A 21099-nucleotide genomic window follows, 5' to 3' on the forward strand; every position below is an offset into this window, starting at 1 on the left:
AATCTTTGCTGAACAGTAGTGATACTTCAAAAAACAGATTTCTCCAGTATAAAGTGTACAAAAATACGTATAAAAGAGACTTCTCACTAACCCTCGTCTAAGATTTTAGAGAGAGGAGAGGATTCTGCAGACCAATAAGATCAAATCAGCTGTAACCACATCATCTCCATACATACCTACTCTCTCTCGCTCTCAAAAAAAAAAAAGCTTACTAAAATAAAAGGCATTGTAATGGCTAGTTTTCAGCTATTAAACCATTAAATCACATAAAGCGCATTGTCACAAATTTACTTTTTAGGTTTTTACACTTTTTTTGGTAATACAGTCATAGAAGCTAGAAAATTTGTTCCCCTGCCAGCACAGCCCTTTTCCATTTCCCAAACATTTTCTCATACTTTGAGAGATTATTTTAATATGGCTTTTTAAACTTAATTTTAAATTATTTCAATTTTAAAAGCACGGGATGTCAAAACACAGTATCTGTGCACCATCATATGGATTATGACCTTGACCCTGCAAGTGCCCCACACAGACAGACCCCTGAACCTGCCAAGAGCCCTGGGGAAGTTAATAGGAAGCTAACCAAATGAAGCGGCCTGTCAATCTGATTTGAGGATAATAAACCAAATTCATCCCAGGTGTCACTGAGTTAAATGGAGTTATATAAGGGTTGAGTCTGGCCCAATAAATTAGTCAGCTGTTTTTATTTATGGTGGAACGGAAGATTAAAGCATGTGAAAATACAGATTATTTTCCGCACAGTTAACTTAAAAGGAAACTATCAAATTACAAATCCTACTCTCAGAATGTTTTACCTACCATTATTAAAAGTAAGAAAGACAACAGTAACAAAGATTAACAAAAAATAGCTTCTCATTTCCCCCCTACTTTGTTTACTTTCTGCATTTGACAGCTCTTTATATAGTCAGTTTCATTATTTCGCTGTCACCATTTTCCAGCTTTATGTGGGTTATTACTCAATAGCATGGGAAAGAAAAACATTTTTAAAAACCAGAAAATATGGCTGCAACACACAAAACTGGAAGGTGCAGGTTTAGCACCAGAAGCTATTTTTTTTTGCTTGTTTTTATAATTGAATTCATTTCAAATTGATGGTGAGTCAACATTTATGTCAAATTTTTACCCTAAAATTTTGTCACTCTCTCTCTTCACAGAGGGGGTTCAGAACCTTTCCAACCTAAACAGAAAAGATATTCTCAGTATTTTTCCACATCTAGTGACAAAGATATTCTCTCTGAGAATCATCTTTGAAACATAAGCCCATTAAGAAACCAACAATTTCTAACTCTGTGGCTACAAAGAAAAAACACCAAACATTAATCAACCAATGCAGTATTGCCTTCCCAATTCAGAAGAACTCCAATCCATCTGTTGCCGCTCAAAGCTTTTACTAATTTCAACAGTTAAAACTGACCAGATTGTTGTCTGTTTTCACTTCTAATAGTCAGAAGGGCAGCAGTGAAACTGTCAAGAAGGAGCTCAGTTGAACTCTGCTGCAGATTGGGAAGACTACAATGCAGCAGAAGAGGCAAGGATTGCTGCTACTCAGTAGCACCCTGCTCCCTCTGAATTAGTGAAAAAATTCTCACACTAATTTCATTAGTGCGAGATCCAGACCCAGGGAGGAATACTCAAAAATGTGGGGGAAGGGTAGAGAAATGGAGAACCTCACCCAAATTTGTACCAGCCAGGTGGCTCTGAAATTTGGTGGGCGAAGGGGGGAAGAATGGAGGAGGAAGCTCCTTCCTTCCACACAAGTGGGGCTTCTACTTACAAGCCAGACACAGTCCAATCCCAAATGTCTACACAGCCATTAAACAAACAGACCCAATTAAACAGCCTGTGCCCAGCAAGCCCTAGTCAGCTGACATGGAGCAGCTCTGGATATTTAATTCTAGTGGTGACATATCCAAAGTGACTTTTCTGAGAATGAAGAAAATCTCACACACCACTGATGAGTAGGACCAGTTTAAATGGAGATTTACTGACATGTGTGGGTTTAAGCTTTCAACCTTAACTCTGAATCAATTTTCTGTAGACACATTTCTTGTTTCTTTTTAGAAACAGAAACAAGTGACTGGCATTTAAAAAAAAAAAATCAACCTTTCTCACAAAATACACAATACACAAACAATCCTGCATGCCCATCTTCCATCTAAAGACAAATACAAATTTCCCCAATTTTCCAGTAGTAGATGAGGAAGGGGGAGAAGTTTGCTAAGCACACATAGAAGAGGATCCATAGGAAATGTTTTTTTAAAAAGAAGTTTTAAGGTTGTGTGAATAAGTGGTCTAAGCACAGAATACTGAAGCAGTAGCAACTCCAAAGTATATATAGCAAGAGGCAACAAGCAGGTCAACATGCCTGCTTGGGACATAAGGAGTGGAGTGAAATACTATTGCTTGCATCTGTTACATATGGTTGTGGAGGACAAAAACAGATGGCTAGGACTTTTGTTCCTTTAAAATGTTAAGTAATATTGCTGCCAAGGGGTAATGTGATCAAATTTGTACAGTCAGATTCTGGTTTCTGACAGAGTTAATAAACCAATGCTTTTCAAAGGGAATCCTAACAAAACAAATAAATACCAATAAGGTACTAAAAGTTTCTGTGAAAATGCAGAATTGCATATAAAGGCATGGTATGCAATAACTAGATGAAGATTAGCTTTAAGAAATCCAGGAAACAAGGAGAGATTGTGGTAAGACTATCAGCTCTTCAGGGCAGGGACTGTTCCTACACATGTGTTTTGTACAACAACTTGATCATGACCAGTTTCTCTGGGTACAACCATAATAAAATATTAAACCACTTAATTAAATAAATAATAGAACTAGTAATTACAAGAAGTGTAGTTTAGTTTGTTACAATCGATTTTTTTCAAAACTGTTGCCTCTGAGGACTAAGGAGTGAAAAACAAAAATTGTGGATCATTACCTAATATGGAGTGAGAATTCCTTAAAGCAAAGTGACCCATGAAGTACAGAGAAGCTGAATGCACTAGTTTTACAAAAAAAAGGGGGGGGGAGGGAGGCACGGAAATCATATGTTTTCTGAGAACAAATGACTGACTCTACAAACTCCAAATTTACTTGCTTATCATGGACCAATACTACCGGTAAGATGCTCACAGTAAAAATCTCTCTAAAATGGGTACATAAAGCAATTAACTGCATTGCAGAGTGAACTACTGAAGATCTTGCAATTTTCTTCTCAAAAACAAGAGTTCCTCCTCTCAAATTTGGGTAGGATTTAGGAAAACTTAGGACACACCTAATGCTGCACCTTGCTTTGATTAACCATTCCTTTTATCTTACCTTTCATCCTTTCCTGACCCATCCCATTCTCTGGCCTAATGACTGTTCCACAGTCTATAAATACTTGGGGGGAAGAGGGGAGAGAGAACAACTCTACAGTCCAGTAGTTAGGGCATCCACCTGGGAGACCCAGTGTCCATTTCCCCTACTCTGATGAGTCTATTTACAGAGAGTGAAATACCTGCAGCACGAGAAATTAAGAGCGTCTACACTACAATAAAACAGCTGTGGCTGGCACAGGTCAGCTGACTGGGCTCCTGGAACTCGGGCTGCAGGCTATAAAATTGAAATGCAAATGGTAGGGCTCAAGGTGGAGCCCAGGTTCTGGGATCTTCCTCCCTCATGGGTGTCAGAGCCCAGGCTCCAGCTAGAGCCTGAATGTCTACACTGCAGCCTGAGTTCTTTGAGCCTGAATCATCTAACCTGAGCCAGTCACGGGTGTTTTATTGCTGTGTAGACATATGCTTAAGGAGCCTCACATCAGAATATCACATAGCTCAGTGGTTAGAGCCCCTTCCTGAGACTTCTGTTCAAAGCCTCTCTCCCTCTCCAGCAGATGGGGGAAATTGAACCTGGGTCATCAACATCCCATGCAAGTGCTTTACCCACTGGGTTAAAAATTATAAGGTGGGCACCACCACCTCCACCAGCTAGATTTTTAATGTGACCCAACCCAGTAGGCAGCCAAACACTGATCCTCCCTGGTTAGCAAACTGCTCTGGTGTTTAGGCTAGAGATACTTGTTCAGACTCCCAGAGTGAGGCAGCAGTGCACATGCTCAGAGGCAGAAACGTAGGTGCTTTGAGAGCTTTTGCTCTGAAAATTGAAGTGCCAAATGAGTTTAAGCACCTACAGGGTTCAGTGGAGTTTTGTGAATCACAGTGGAGCCTGAAAGTGGGACTTAACTGCCTAAACCCAGATATAGGCACCTAAATCTGGGGATTAAATGCCTAAATCCCTTGTGAATCCAGGCCTGAATCATTAGTCATTCTAATTAAATCCCAGACTCAGGACATAGACCTTGGCTAACCATGGGCAATGATGTTCAATCTATTCCTAGTAATTTCATATGCCAGTAGACCTTTCTTTTTTCCTTTAGAGAAACACAGCTCCTGTACAATTACATGATCATGTCCTGATTGTTTAAAACTATAGTTCAAACTGTGGTCTGCAAAGCTCCAAAGAATAGAATCATAGAATAGCAGGGTTGGAAGGGACATCAGGAGGTCATCCCCTGCTCAAAGCAGAACCAATCCCCAACAAAATCATCCCAGTCAGGGCTTTGTCAAGCCTGATCTTGAAAATCTTTAAAGAAGGAGATTCCACCACCTCCTGAGGTAACCCACTCCAGTGCTTCACCATCCTCCTAGTGAAAAAGTTTTTCCTAGGTCAGGTTTAAGCCTGACCTAAACATACCCTGTAGCTATGCTAGGAAAAAGGTAGCATGATTTTAGCTGGTCATGGGGTAGCCTCGGCTAAAACTGAACCAGATAAAACCCTGGTTTAAAGAGATACCATTATCTTGCGTGCATACACGTGCGCACACACTTTCATTGGGAATTTTTTTTCCTACTGTATCACAATATTTTTACTGCTACAAGATGAGTAGCAAAAATGACAAAAAAAATAAGCCCTTTATTCTCCAATAGTCATTATTCAGTTTGTTTACTTTGTGCATTTGAAAACACTTTGGGTATAACTTACTTCCCTTGTACATCAGTTTCTCTTAATTGTGGGGGTCTTTCACACAGCAATAAGGGAAAACACTTTTTAAAAAAAATTAAAGCTGGAAAGTGTGATTGTAAAAAAGTTGCAGGGAAAGTTTTGTACCCGAAACAAGATTTAACTTTTTTTTGAAACTAAAAAAAGTTCAAGTGGACAGCGTTTCCTTAAAAAAAAAAAAAGTCAAAAGAACTCAGAAAAACGTATTTGAAAAAGCCTTCTGTTATTTCAAGCATTCCAAAATAATCCTTTCACTGAATGCAAAAATTGAAAGTGGAAAAATTCTTCTTAGCAAAGTCAACCACCAAACTAAATGATTAATCCTGCACATTTCCCAAAGCAGATGCAAATTTTTACTTTATAAATGGGTGGATAAAGATACTCAACTGGAGACATTAAGCCAGAGGTGGTCCACATGCAGCCTGCGGGACTGTCCTGCCTGGCCCCTGAGCTCCCAGCCAGGGAGGCTAGCCCCCGGCCCCTCCCCTGCTGTCCCTCCTCCCCCACAGCCATGCCGCCGCTTGGGCAGCACAGCTTGCACCCGTCTACTTCCCATGCTTTCCAATAAACCTGTCCTGCCGCTCTTAGCGGCATGGTAAGGGGGCGGGGGGAGGTTGGATAAGGGGCAGGAGGTCCCGGGGGGCACTCGGGACGGTTGGATCGGGTGGAGGTTCAGGTGGGGGGGGGGGTCAGGAGATAGGGAACGGGGGGGTTGGATGGGGGTGGGGTCCCAGGGGGGCGGTTAGGGATGGGGTCCTGAGAGGGGGCGGTTAGGGGACGGGGGGGGGGGTCGATGGGTCGGGGGTTCTGAGGGGGGCAGTCAGGAAGTGGGAGGGGGCAGGGGCCAGGCTGTTTGCGGAGGCACAGCCTTCCCTACCCAGCCCTCCATGCCATTTTGCAACCATAATATGGCCCTTGGGCCAAAAAGTTTGCCCACCCCTGCATTAAGCCAATCACTGTATTTGGAGGTCAGAAAAATCATGGGATTTCATGAAGAAATGAAGGAGTAAGTCATGCTTGTTCAAAAGTGAGGGCTTGTCTACACTTACACTGGTGCTGCTGTTGTGCTGTAGCACCTAGTGAAAACACCACCTACGCCGACATGAGAGCTCTGTTTACACCAGGAGTTAGGTTGGTATACTTTTGTCACTCAGGAGTGTGGATTTTCCACACCCCTAAGCAACACAGTTATATCAACATAAGTTTGTAGTGCGGACCAGGTCTGAGGGATAGTCTACTTTACAGTAGTACGTTCCTGTGGCGCATTTGGTGAAGATGAGCTATGACCATGGGAGAATGCTCTCTTATTGGCATAATTACTTCACCTCAATGAGAGGCAGAAGCCATGTCAGCAGGAGAGTGTCTCCCGCTGACATAGCACAGCGTGGACACCGCTTTAAGTTGATGCAACTTACGTCACTCAGAGGGATGGCCTTTTCACACCTCTGAGCAACATAAGCTACATTGACTTAAGCGTTAGTGCAGACAAGCCGTAAGTGTCCAAAATTGGACCATTCTGATTAGCTGACTTCTAGTCATTCAGTGCCTTTAAAAGCACCTCAGAATTAAAGGATAATATTCATTTTAATACACAAAAAAAGTTAAGACATTTTAAAATGGTATTTCCAAAATATCCAATATTTGAGCACACACTAGAATCGTGAGGTATTATTTAAAGACAAACATACATACATTGAAGTTTTACAAACATAGGCAAGGCAATTTTTTTTTTTAAAAGTTGAGTACAAAGCTTGAGCTATTTAAATTAGGAAAGGTTTCAGAGTAACAGCCGTGTTAGTCTGTATTCGCAAAAAGAAAAGGAGTACTTGTGGCACCTTAGAGACTAACCAATTTATTTGAGCATAAGCTTTCGTGAGCTACAGCTCACTTCATCGGTGCCACAAGTACTCCTTTTCTTTTTAAATTAGGAAGTAAACAAAAGAATAAAGACAAAAAGTTAAAATAGTATTTTATAATAAATTAGTATTGTGTTTTATAAACTATATAAAAGATCAAAAATTATTTTCCAACAGGAGCTCTTTATATTCATCTTAAAATGTTTAAGCAAAAATATTAACTCCTAATGAGTTTGAATTAAAATATTTTGTATGTTATTTACTGCTTTGTTAAAATTTTAACAATGCACAAATCCTCACTTAACAGGAATCTACTTATACAGCAATATTTAGCAACTGAATCAAACCTTTGCCATGGCTGTAAGTAACGCAGTATTTCATATCAACATGTCTCCAAACTTTAGTTTAAGTATGGTACTTGATACAAAATACACAGTGCTAAAAGCAGAACTTTGTTAACGAGAGGTAGAAGCTTCTTCAGAAATATATTGGTAGTGCGATCACGGTTTTAGTTTTAGTGAACAACAAAATACTATGGTGAAGCTGTGCCAGGTTGGACAGGTTCTGAGAAGCGTTGTAGAAATTCCCTCCGTACACGTGATTTGTCCCCTTTCTCTCCTGGGATTGTGACTAAACTATACAAAGGCAGCAGCATCTGCTCAACACCAAAAAATACTGTAAATGAACTGATTACTCCATTCTAACCCAGCATTTTTCTTTACAATAGCAACAACTTACAACACTTTTCACAGGTGCCAACACCAATGCAACTTCTTCAATTAGTTTGAGAAAAATTTTGTTGAAATCCTCCCTTTAAAGACTTCTGGCAGAGAGAAACTAACCATAGATTAGGTCAAAGTTGTGGAACCAAGCCACTGACTCTCTTTGTTCTTGGGGAATTTGACTGGGGAGAGAAAAAAAAAATCATCTATGCATATACCTAGTACATCTGAAGAGCTCAGGGCACTTTACAAGTGTGGATAAGCATTATTAGTTTGATCTCAGAACTGCATGAGAGACACTGTAGCATAATGGTTAAGCCAAGTTTTTTGGGCATTAGAAATCATGATTTGTTCAGAGCTCCTCCATAAACTCCCTTAGACCTTTGGACAATTATCCTTCTGTTCTTCAGACACTCACCTATAGCAGACTTGTGCAACTGCTCCCTCAGGTCAGAGGGCAGTTGAAGGGAACGTGAGAGTGAGGAAAAGTAATTTTACCTTATCCTGTTTCTTTTAGGGTTTGAAAAGTAGCCCCAGACAATGCAAATGTCATTATCATGAAATGTCATGAAATTATCCATCATCAAGATTTACTTCCCCTATCTGTCAACTTCAATGACAGAACAGTGTCTAGTTTTCCAACAGCCATTTTTAAAACACTGTACTATCCCTACCCTTGAAGACTACCTCTTCTTAAAACTTATGTGTGTCAAATTTTGTAGTGTAAAGTTATTTTGTTGGGAAAACAGAGGAACACTATGAAATATTACATATTTTACAAAAAAATTCAAAATTCAGACATTTTACTCTTTATTTCATGAGAATTTCTCTCACATACCCTGTATTTTGCTTTTGGGTTTTGTTTTGTTTTTTTTAATTACAAGAAAGATCACAATCAACCACAGCGAACGTCTACATATGTGCTGGGAGGTGCAATACCCGTGATAGCTCTCCTTGAGCTAACATGCTAAAAATACCACTATAGCCAGGGTAGCAAAGGCAACAGCTTCAGCTAGCAGCCCAAATGCATACTCCCCTGACCTCCTGGGAATGTACTCAAGAGGCTAACACAAGCCTTTGGAAACAATGCAATCCTGGACAGTCATGAAATCACTGCTGTACTTCAAGTAAATTTATTACCTAATCCATTAAGAATCTTTTCAAGTAACAGGCAATGGCAACAAATTCCACTCCTAAAAAATGCCAAATACTGAAAAACTATTTAGAAATAAAAACTAAATCCAACTGCTAACTTCAGCTAATTTAAGGTGTATGTGTGGAGGGGAGGAGGGAAATATTTATTGTTAGAAACAACAGCACTTCAATATTTGAAAGCATTTTTTTGCAATTTGCTGCTGCATCATTAGTGATGTGGCAACACACCAGTGGAGAATCCCAACATTTCTACAGTCAAGCAGTACATACTATCCTGTACATAAACAGGAATCTATTATACTGCTTATACTGTAAGCTCCTTGAAGCAGGAACTGCCTTTATTTTTTGTGGTCTTGGGCAGAACTGAGCAAGCTGTCAACCCTAAAAGAGTAACAGAATAATGTGATTAATATATTCTATCAGACACAGATGAACTTGCAGTAATATATGAGCATTTTCTCTAAAATTCTTTAGTTTAGATGCAGATTTTTTTTTAATAGTGTAGCCCCAAGGAGCCTCACTGTGCTAGGCACTGTATAAACACAGAACAAAAAGATGGTCCCTGCCTAAGTTCCCTCTAAGCTGCACAGCCACACAGCAGGCTGTAAAGGGCCGCACAGGTGTGCAGCCACAGGGGCCTGGAGAGGAGAGAGGTAAGGGGTGGATGGGGAGGGGTGCAGGACTGCTGGCAGGGAGAGGTGCCTCTCCCCCAGTGCTGCTGCAGTGAGAGAGGGCTGGGGGGGACTCCTCTCTCCCCGGGGCAGCCTGCACCCAAACCCCTCATCCCTGGCCCCACCCCACAGCCCTCACCCCCTCCTGCATCCCAACCCTCTGCCCCAGCCCTGAGCCCGCTACCACACTCCGAACCTCTCTGCCCCACCCCCGCCACACATCACCCCCATATTGATGCACATAACACAATTCATTCCGCACAAGGATGTAAAAAATTAGAGGGAACACTTTGTCTCTGCCCCCAAAGAGCTTACTATCAAACTAACGAGTTTAGATTTTAAGCACTCTTCTCCATCTCCGTCCTTTCTGCCAAAATTCATTATTAATCTCTTGTTTTGCAGCTGAGCTTCTTGTCAACACAAAAATATCAAGTTTTGTCACTTGGACAGGAATGTGTGTCCTTCAACGCTTTTCTGTAAAGGTAATGTTCCACAGTCTACAAAATCCTCCTTAATACTGAGCTGGCAGCATTGGTGTCCAACATAGCTCGGTCCTTAGCCATAAGGTAATTGGACAAAACATTGAAATCAACAGACACAAAACAAAACAAGTTGTACAAAAAAAAAAAATACTGAATTATAAAAAAATACCAAAGAAAAATATATGAAAGACCCTTATTAGAAATGGATTACTCTAGCAGGAAAAAATATATCTCAGCAACAAGAAAGGATCGTCCACATTCTCACATAAAAACAATTCAATTTTGAATTTACGCAAATAAAAAAATTGATTATAAGGTGCAGTATGTACTTCAGTATTTATGTTCTAAAGATCTGGAGTCAACGATTCTTTTAAAAGTACCTGGGGATATCTGAGTATTTAGGCCCCTATCCTTCAAACACTGAACAAGTAGCCCCAACTGTCTTCAGTAAGATATGCTTGTGCAGAGCTCTGTCACGCAAGCAAACGGTTCACAGGATCCTGTGAGTACAACTACTGAATGTCTCTTTTTCAATTCCAGTAACATCATCCATATTCATCTCTCTTCTGCTTTAAAAATCATCTGTATTAAGGATTCCAGGACCCGATCCAATGCCCAAGGAAATCAGTGAAAAGACGACAAGATGACTAAAGGAGAGAGAGTCTAAAATTCAATCCTCTGGTTGAAGTCTAACCATACAAAGTAATTCTGGACTGTCATTTTCTTCTTTGGATTTAAACAGAAGTCTCCTTTGGTAAAATTTTAAAGTTTGGTTTGGGTAGAGGCTAGGAGGAAGAGCATAGTTATTGTTTACGCTACTTATTCTATCATTACTTTGTAAACTATTCAGTTTCAGATACCAAAGAAACAGTATCTGATTTTACTGCCTTATCACCACCACCTTGGCATATAAAACAAATATGCAAGCAATGTTGAGAATACCTTTGTTTACTATGAACTCTGCAAATATAATTATTCCAAATCAGCAAACAATTTTCAGCTCGCAGTGATTCTCCTAACAATTTGAACATGCTTTATTTTTTTGTTCCTTCATATTTTGTCTGTAAATTAGGGTTCGGACCTTGCAATGCGATCAGCATGGGCAGACCTTTGCAATTCTCTGAGGACTTCATGTTTTCTGCAATTTTTAGAATATTTGACCAATATTTTCCTTTACATCTCACTCCAAAGGAGAAAGTATCAGCTACAGAAGAAGGTTAGACAAATACCTTAGGCCAACTTTGAAAACTCCATTCATAAAAAGAGATGACGTAGAACTTCTAATACCAAGAGTATTTATTCAAAGTTAGAAAGGAGGTGATCTCCTAGCACGGACAACAATAAGCAACATGCAGCATATTTACTTGCACTCCACCCAAGCTACCACCAAAGGACCCGTTCGCAGAGCACTGCTTGTCACTTAGGCCCAGAGTTTTTAAGACACTTAGGCATTGCAATGTCTGATTTCGGAGTCTAGATCTAATTTTTAAATGAGATTTAGGAGCATACTCCTGTTGACTGTGAGTGGTTCCTAAGTGTCAAAAGCCTGGATGAAAATGAGAAGGACAAACAGTCACATTTAGCACTATAGTGTCTCTTTAGATATCAAGAAACCTAAAAGCATCTTTAAAATATTTGTTATGGAAAAGTAATACCATCTGTTTGACAAAACCTGGTACTTGGCACACCTATTTATCTTTTCATAGGCTAAGAAAACAAGTCTTACAATCCTCACCATATTAGGTGGGTAAGAGATCACACACAAAACTTTTGTTTATACTATTTACAATGTCCTTCAAAACCATCAGAGGGGATTTGGATAATGTTTATACATGGTTGACACACAAAAAAGGACTCTCTTTCAGTATGATACATTACTGAAAGTAACCTCTACATATTATCAAGAGAGGTTACAGTTTTATTAAAGCAAATATTAAAAAACATATAGTACACAAGATTAAGAAAAGAGCATCTGTACAATTACTCCAGCACTTGTCCAGTATACTACTGAGGGGGTGAGGTGGAGTAAAGACAAACACACACAGCCCAGCAAGTTCAGGACTGAGTCGGACCAGGCCCAATTTCTTACAGCGAACTGCAGCTCAAGAAGAGCAGGAAGCGTTTATTCCAGGTCTGAACCGTTTGCCACCAGCAGCTTAGCGGTAACCCTCCCATGCTGTATAAACAAGCCCTGCGGTGTCACGGATGGCGGGGAGGAGGGTGCAGCTCCGCCCGGCGGGGAGCGAGGCTGTGCGGAGTCTCCCACAGGGCCTTGCAGGGCCGTGCCCGCCCAGCGGAGCGTTCACCTGTGGACCGGGCAGGGATGCCACAGCCCGCACCTCTCCCCGCGGCAGGGAGCGGGCGAGCGCCCCGCTCGCAGGGCCGCTCGCCACCCCGGGCGCACCCCGGCGGGACCCTCCCCCTCGGCGTCCCGAGGCGGTGACAGGGCGCCGCCCCGCCAACCCTTCGCCCCGGGGTAAGGGAAACGGCGGCCTCCTCCCGCAGCGCAGCCGCCCCCGCTCCCCGCCCGGCCCCCGGGCCAAGGCAGCCGCAGCCAGCGCCCTCCACCCCCGCTCCGGCGGCCGAGCCACCCGCACAGCAGCCGCCCCGGGCCGGGAGCGGAGAACGGGCGGCAGCCGCGCCACCCACAGCCCGGCCCCCCGGGCGGCGCGAGAGCAGGGCGCGGCGGGGCTCACCTCGGGGTGCAGGATGGGGACGCAGCCCGCTTCTTTCTCGTACTCCTCCAGAGGCGCCGCCATCTTGGTGCGAGCCCGCCGCCCGCTGCATGCTGGGTAGCGCGCTCCCCCCAGCTCGCGCTGGGGCGGGGAGGGAGCCCCGCAGCGGGCGGCCGCGGCTGGGATGCTGCGCTGTGGGAGGGGCCGGCAGGAGCGAAGCTGGTGACCCAGACTCGCCCCCCCTCCCCGGCTCGAGCCCCTGTGGCGCGAGCTGGGTGGGGAGCGCGCCCAGCAATGACCCGCCCGGGGACGGGGTCCGCTCTCTGCTCCCCCGCGGCTCCGGTTGGTCCCGAGCCCTCGCTCCCTCCGCGGGCAAGTGGGCAGCCCCCCGGGAGCAGCGGTCCTGGGCCAGCCAAGAGCCGACCCCAGCGGGCGGGGGCGCGAGCAGGGCCAGGGTCTTTCCTCCCGGCGAGCCGGAGTCGGCGTGCGCCAGGTCGGGGCGGTGAGAAAGCTGGTGGCCCCCAGCCGCCTGTCACAGTGAGTTATAAGGCTACGTCTGCACTGCAAAGGTAAGTCGACCTAGGTCAGGTCGACTTACAGCTGAGGGCTCCGCCGTGAAACTGGCAAGAATGACCGTCCCCCGTCAGTGTAAGGAACACGGCCTCCCCGCCTCCTCTCGCTGCACCGACAAAAGCCCTGCGCCTCTGGATGAGGTGGTTTTATTATGGCAGCTTAGCAGGGAAGTTACATCAGCGGGAGGAGCATCTCAGTGTGTACACCTCCACTGTTTTGGCCACAAAACGGTGTACTGTTGGCAAGGCTTCAGTGATGGGGCTCCAGCACCGCCTCACAGCCTGGCAGGGACGATGGAAGGGGGAACAATTGTACCAGGAGCCTGTGCTCATCCTCCCCTTTCCCCCCTAGTCTGTGATATTTGTGTAACTAAACCAAAACGGGACAGGTGGGGGCGTCATGAATATGATGTAGGAGGGCTCCAAATTTCTCTCCAGGGGCTTGAAGCCTAGTCAAACACCCAGCATTGTAACTGGCATGAGTGTCGGCATGCTCAGCATGCAAACCAAGGACTGAAAAGGGACAGGATGCTGACTTACTCCTCCCAGCCTGAGGCAGGTTGACAGCTGTGTACAGAAGCTTCTGCTACCCCTTCTTTGGCAAATAGATTCATAGAGTCCAAGGCTTGTTGATCTCTAGTCTGACCTGTATAACACAGCCAGCCATAGAACTTCCCCCAAATAATTCCTCTAGTACATCTTTTAGAAAAACATCCAATCTTGATTTAGAATCATAGAATCATAGAATATCAGGGTTGGAAGGGACCCCAGAAGGTCATCTAGTCCAACCCCCTGCTCGAAGCAGGACCAATTCCCAGTTAAATCATCCCAGCCAGGGCTTTGTCAAGCCTGACCTTAAAAACCTCTAAGGAAGGAGATTCTACCACCTCCCTAGGTAACGCATTCCAGTGTTTCACCACCCTCTTAGTGAAAAAGTTTTTCCTAATATCCAATCTAAACCTCCCCCACTGCAACTTGAGACCATTACTCCTCGTTCTGTCATCTGCTACCATTGAGAACAGTCTAGAGCCATCCTCTTTGGAACCCCCTTTCAGGTAGTTGAAAGCAGCTATCAAATCCCCCCTCATTCTTCTCTTCTGCAGGCTAAACAATCCAAGCTCCCTCAGCCTCTCCTCATAACTCATGTGTTCCAGTCCCCTAATCATTTTTGTTGCCCTTCGCTGGACTCTCTCCAATTTATCCACATCCTTCTTGTAGTGTGGGGCCCAAAACTGGACACAGTACTCCAGATGAGGCCTCACCAATATCGAATAGAGGGGAACGATCACGTCCCTCGATCTGCTCGCTATGCCCCTACTTATACATCCCAAAATGCCATTGGCCTTCTTGGCAACAAGGGCACACTACTGACTCATATCCAGCTTCTTGTCCACTGTCACCCCTAGGTCCTTTTCCGCAGAACTGCTGCCTAGCCATTCGGTCCCTAGTCTGTAGCTGTGCATTGGGTTCTTCCGTCCTAAGTGCAGGACCCTGCACTTATCCTTATTGAACCTCATCAGATTTCTTTTGGCCCAATCCTCCAATTTGTCTAGGTCCTTCTGTATCCTATCCCTCCCCTCCAGCGTATCTACCACTCCTCCCAGTTTAGTATCATCCGCAAATTTGCTGAGAGTGCAATCCACACTATCCTCCAAATCATTTATGAAGATATTGAACAAAACCGGCCCCAGGACTGACCCTTGGGGTACTCCACTTGATACCGGCTGCCAACTAGACATGGAGCCATTGATCACTACCCGTTGAGCCCGACAATCTAGCCAGCTTTCTACCCACCTTATAGTGCATTCATCCAGCCCATACTTCCTTAACTTGCTGACAAGAATACTGTGGGAGACCGTGTCAAAAGCTTTGCTAAAGTCAAGAAACAATACATCCACTGCTTTTCCTTCATCCACAGAACCAGTAATCTCATCATAAAAGGTGATTAGATTAGTCAGGCATGATCTTCCCTTGGTGAATCCATGCTGGCTGTTCCTGATCACTTTCCTCTCATGCAAGTGCTTCAGGATTGATTCTTTGAGGACCTGCTCCATGATTTTTCCAGGGACTGAGGTGAGGCTGACTGGCCTGTAGTTCCCAGGATCCTCCTTCTTCCCTTTTTTAAAGATTGGCACTACATTAGCCTTTTTCCAGTCATCCGGTTCGCCACGAGTTTTCAAAGATAATGGCCAATGGCTCTGCAATCACAGCCGCCAATTCCTTCAGCACTCTCGGATGCAACTCGTCCGGCCCCATGGACTTGTGCACTTCCAGCTTTTCTAAATAGTCCCTAACCACCTCTATCTCCACAGAGGGCTGGCCATCTCTTCCCCATTTTGTGATGCCCAGCGCAGCAGTCTGGGAGCTGACCTTGTTAGTGAAAACAGAGGCAAAAAAAGCATTGAGTACATTAGCTTTTTCCACATCCTCTGTCACTAGGTTGCCAATGACGGAGAATCCACCACAAGCCTTGTTAAATTGATTCAATTGTTAATTACTCTCACTTAAAAATGTATGCCTTATTTCCAGTCTGAATTTGTCTAGCTTCAGCTTCTAGCCATTGGATCATGTTATACTTTTCTCCGCTATACTGCTAGGACTTCATCAAGGGCTGTCAAATCTTTCCTGAACAGTAAATTAATTTAAAAACAAATGAAAACTACTTGAGCAAATTATTTATAACTGTTTGAATATGTTTTGAGCCCAGCAGAAGTAGAGGGTTACATTATTAGATGGTAGTTAATGGTTTAATTGTGTTTCCTCATTGTTGGGCATCCAACTTGAGAAATCTAAGGTTTAAAAGGGCTAAAATGTGGTCTAGTGAACAGAGCCCTGGATTAGGACACTGGAGATCACTGATCTATTCCTAGCTCTACCACAGGTCTGCTGTGCCGCCTAAGGCAAAATCACTCCCCCTCTCTGTGCTTCAGGTTTCCCATGTATAAAATGGGAATAATGTTACCAACCTCCTTTGTAAAGTGCTTTGAGATCTACTGACAAATATCTAGCTGCTATTACTTTTCAGAGGTCTGAGGTTTCTTATAGAGGATACCTAAAGCCAGTGGACATGTTTAAAAATTTTTGCCCTATTTTTCTGTTTCTAAATTCTTATTTTATAATGCAATCATTAGAGGTTTTTAGTGATCTAGATTAACTGGAAAGCAAAAGGCTTTTGCAGGTCTTACAGAGAGAGAGAGAAAGAAAGAAAGAAAGAAAGAACTCTCACTTAGAATTGTACTTCCCCAGGCAACTATTTTATTTGCCAACATGCTACCCTTGAAGGCTGAAAGTTGGTAGGCAGTGGCTCATTTTAGAAACTAGTTATATTTTTCTAAAATATGTTTCTTTTAGAGTAAGGGGCAATATTTTATTCTGTAAAAATCTGGTGTTCATGCAAATCAGATAGTTGTAGCATTGACTAGAGCCAGACACATTACTGGCAGACTTTCACATCTTCCCCACATAGCTATGTCTGGCTACCTACTCTGGAAGATCTTCTGGAAAAGACAGCAGTCATAGCGTATTCTGCCAAATTATGTGTTGGTTTTGTGATGTTCACAAATGTCCATGAGAATGGTGGTTTTCAACCTGTGGTCCGCGGACTATGTTTAAGATTTCCAAAGGAGTCCACACCTCCATTTGAAATATTTTAGGGGTCGGCAAATGAAAAAAGGTTGGAAACCACTGCACAAGGGATTAAATGAGACTACCATATTCATTTCACTGATTAATCCTTTTTGTAAGATCGTTCCAATCTTCTCTTGAGGTTCTCTTGATGAACCCTTATAATATCTTTTGTCTACATAGAAAGAAAGAATTTTAAAAAAATATTTTCCTTATCAACTTTAAGAATAGATTTTAAAATCCTGTTAGTTATATGAAGGTCCACAAAGTGTTCTTTCTGATCCTTCAAAACTAACTAAACTGATTGTTTTTTGTATCCTGTCATATATCCTTTCCATATCGCCAAGCTACTATATATACAGCAGATTTCAGGAGTCAAATTAGAGCTTCTGGGAACTAGGTTTTTTATTTTTCATATTTTCTGTTATGAGCTAAGCAATAGACATTCAATCCATGGTAGAAATTCTGAGACTGTATGAGTAGTCAAAACCAACACCCTTTAAAATTAACTTTTTTATAATTATTTTTTAATTACAATATGTTATTGCTGATTGTTGCTTTATGTTGTTACTATCTACAGTGCTCTCATTTGTCTTTGTGAAGAGACAAATGATACAACTGTTGATTACTTACTACTGGTTTCATAAAATGTAGCAGAAAAGCATCAGTAAAAATATAGAACATTCTAATAATGTTAAAGCTATAAATACCTTTTGCTACGTAAACATATTTATATTTACAACTGTCAAGAAAAAGGAGGATATAAGACTTAGAAACAGCAGGTGGGAAAGATGACAAAAACCACAGGTATGAAGCCTTGAGATACAGAAGTCACAGAAACAAAGAACAAGATACGTAATTGTTGGGGCATTTTAAGCACTGGATGTTGTAATACACATGTGTAGGACCCGTGGGTCTTAAAGGGTATATTGTGGCTGGGTATTGATCATTGTAGCAGTGTAGCTATGTCTGGAGGTTTTGCATCTGTTGTTCTGACAGGGGTCTGGTGCCACTTTGAGTCGGTGGGTCCTGGTCTGTGGATAGCTTGCTTCTAATGAGCTTGGTGAGATTGCGGGGGTTGTGTGAAGGCCAGAAGAGGGGTTTCAGGAAAGATTTCTTTCAAGATGTGGTCCCCATCAAGTATGAGTTGTAATTGTTTGATGATACCCAGTATGGGGTCCAGTGTGGGTTGCATGGATGGGGGTGAACCACCAGTTTGGAGAGGCTAGCCTGGGGCCCACCCCTTCTGCCTGAGGCCCCTTTCCCTGCCAGCCCAGATTCCTCCCCCCACACACATACAGAGCCAACAGTCATCATTCCCCCCCCCCCCAAGCCCTAGACTACCTTTTGGCGTGCGGCCCCCCCAGAGCACAGGGCAGTGCACAGCCCCCCAGAGCAACAGGCAGGCGCCAGGCCCCCCAGCCCCGGAGCACTGGGCGGGCAGACCCGCCCCAGCCCTGGAACGGCGTGCAGTCCCCCCTCCCTGTCAGCCCTGGAGCTGGGCAGCCCCAGCTACCCCAAGTCCTAGCCGCACTTCCCAGAAGAGGAGCAGCCTGCTGGGCTGGGGCCAACTAGCAGCCGGAGGGGGCCTCTGGATGGAGTATGGTTGGGGCCACACAGGGCTGTTTGGGGAGGCACAGCCTTCCCCTGCTTATTAGACTCGCAGCCCATGGTGGGGTGGTAAGTGACAAATAGGGGTGTGCAGTCAGTGGAGTTTCTTTTTCCTGTATTGAGCTGGCTCTAGGGTATTTGGGTGGCCCATTCCATAATGTAATCTACTTCTCTAGTGGAGTGTCATCGTTTAGTGAAGGCAGTTTTAAGTGTGTATCCCAGACTTTGTCTTCAGAGCAAATTCTGTGGTATCTGAGTGCCTAGCTGTAGATAACAAATTTCTTTGTGTGTCTGGGGTAGTTGCTGGATCTGTGGAGATAAGTACGGTGATCTGTGGGGTTCTTATATATAGTTGTTTTTAGGTTTCTGTTGTTGAAGCTGATTATAGTGTCCAGAAAGTTAATGCTGGTGCAGAAGAAATGGTTACTTACTGTAACTATGGTTCTTAGAGATGTGATGCAGACATGTATTCCAAGTAGGTATATGCGTGTCCCGCATGCTGGAGCCAGAGACTTTTGCCTAGCGGTACCCGTAGATGGGTAGTGTATGTGCCTCATGCCTGTAGCCCCTCCCCTGTCCTGTGAGGCAGCGTCTCCCTAATCCCCCTCAGTTTGTTCGCACTGAACATCCAGGGAAGACTCCGATGCAAAGAGGACAGAGGGTGGATCGTGGATTACATGTCTGCATCACATCTTGAAGAACCACAGTCACAATAAGTAACCGTTTCTTCTGCTTCCATTAGATGCAGACCTGTATTCCAAGTAGGTGACTAGCAAGCAGTACCCACATATGGGGGCAGGGCTTGGAGTCTACTTGAGTAAGGATCACAGGACCATGCTTCCAACATTAGCATCTGCTCTGGAAAATTGTGATCACATAATGGTCCATAAACATGTGCGTGGATGACTGCGTAGCCACCCTACAAATGTCCAATATTGAAATGTCATTGAGGAACACCACCAGCATTGTCTGTGCTCTTGTTAAATGTGCCCATGTTTGCTGAGGAGTCATAGCCGACACTATCTTTTATGCAGTCTTGATGCAAGACGTTATCCACCTAGAGATGGTCCACGCAGAGACTGCATATCCTTTCGTGCAATCTGCATATGATATGAACAGGTGAGGTGAAGCATGAAACTGTTCAGACAGATGCTGTCTAGCCTTCTAACATCTTGTGTATGGAGGCATTGCTCCTCCGGGGAGGAATGGGGCTTGGGGAAAAAATACAGGCAAATACGCCACCTGAGAGACCACCTTGGATACAAACTTCAGATGTGCCACTTTGCCCCTGGAGAACTGCATGTAACGAGATCCAGCCATCACAGCTTCAACTCACAGACCCACAGGGACAAAAGGCTGGAGAATGTCCACAAGTTTATGGGTATTCTCCTGGAGAAACTCTGCCTAAATACCCAGCGATGAGGCCACCTGATGTAACATGTCCTGGTATGCCCTGAAGTCCTCCAGGTGGACAGGGAGGATGAACCAAGCAACACCACATCATCCAGGGATAAGAACGAGGCTGTTGGCTGGATTAAAGGCAGGTCTCCAGACAAGGAAACTCCTGTGGCTCCACGGGAATGGGAACAACAGGCGACTGTACTTGCAGATGGTCTGCAGCCACCAATGCAGCATAGGCAGGGGATCTCGCTTTTGACTTTGATGGCAAGTGTGACCTCCGGGAACAAGGAGCTTCCCTTTAGGCCCAAGGCAGCCACTGGTATGGGTTAGGCATTGGTGGCCAAGAGGCGCTGGACCAGGGACCCCCATCCCACCCTTGAGGCACATGCTAACCTTGGTAGCCATATTCATCCATCGGTAGCCCCCACACTGCTCCCAGTGAAGTAGAGCGGGAGGATGAGGAGCCTGATTCTGAAGCAGAGGAGTCCTGGGACCTTGGAGACATGGGGAGAGAGACTCCAGAGAGATCTAGAAGGCAATCTGACTTATACGTAGCCCAGAACAATGTCGGGATTGGTGCTCCTGATGTGGATGAAGGTAGTAGTCAGCACCACGAGTGCTGAAAAGGTCAGTTCCACAGGCAAAGTTGGTCCCAGTACAAACAATGGTAGCAGGGCAACTGTGTGCCTCGATGTCGAGGGCAGCAACAGCCTCCAAGGAACCATTTGCGGCGTCGACTGTGGTAGCCTAAGATATACATTCATGAGGTTACAAGCAACAACAGCACAGATCTCTGACTCCAGCCAACAGGCTGTGAGAAGGAACTGAGGGGGTGTGATTAGAGCAGCATTGCCTCATACAGCCAGGGGAAGGGATATAGGCGTGAGGCATGAGCACTGCCCCACTATAAATACTGCTAGGCAAAAGTCTCCAGTGCACAAGGGACACACACCCACCTACTTGGAATACATGTCTGCATCTACTCGAAGAAGAACCAGCACTCTAGGGATAATTTGATAGATGGGTGAATGTAGTGAGGTGTAGTGGCCTCCCATGGACCCAGAGAGAGAGTAGCCCTTCAGTGAGCCCTGGTGGGCGGAGCCAGACCATGCTCACCCCTCCCGCCAGAAGTCTGTGGGTGGGACAGGAAGTATAAAAGGCAAGTCTGGGAACTCAGTTGGGCTACAGCTGCTGGAGAAGCCAGACATCTCCCTGCTACTGAGCTGGGAGACTGCTGCAGGCTTCTGGGGAGCTGAGGCCTGGCCGGGG

The 21099-nt window shown here is 44.4% G+C and overlaps 1 protein-coding gene across 1 annotated transcript in view; it reads right to left on the minus strand.

Moving 5' to 3' along the window:
- ZDHHC17 (zDHHC palmitoyltransferase 17) overlaps window positions 1-12761 on the minus strand; it is a 128071-nt gene extending 115310 nt beyond the window's left edge. The window contains exon 1 of the mRNA XM_084635334.1: window positions 12644-12761. Coding sequence (XP_084491460.1) covers window positions 12644-12706 — 63 coding nt within the window. The 5' untranslated portion in view covers window positions 12707-12761. The remainder of the gene's footprint in view (window positions 1-12643) is intronic.
- Window positions 12762-21099: the final 8338 nt, after the last annotated feature.

This window comes from Lepidochelys olivacea (genome assembly GCF_965140295.1).
Source record: "Lepidochelys olivacea isolate rLepOli2 genome assembly, chromosome: 1".
NCBI lineage: Eukaryota > Metazoa > Chordata > Testudines > Cheloniidae > Lepidochelys > Lepidochelys olivacea.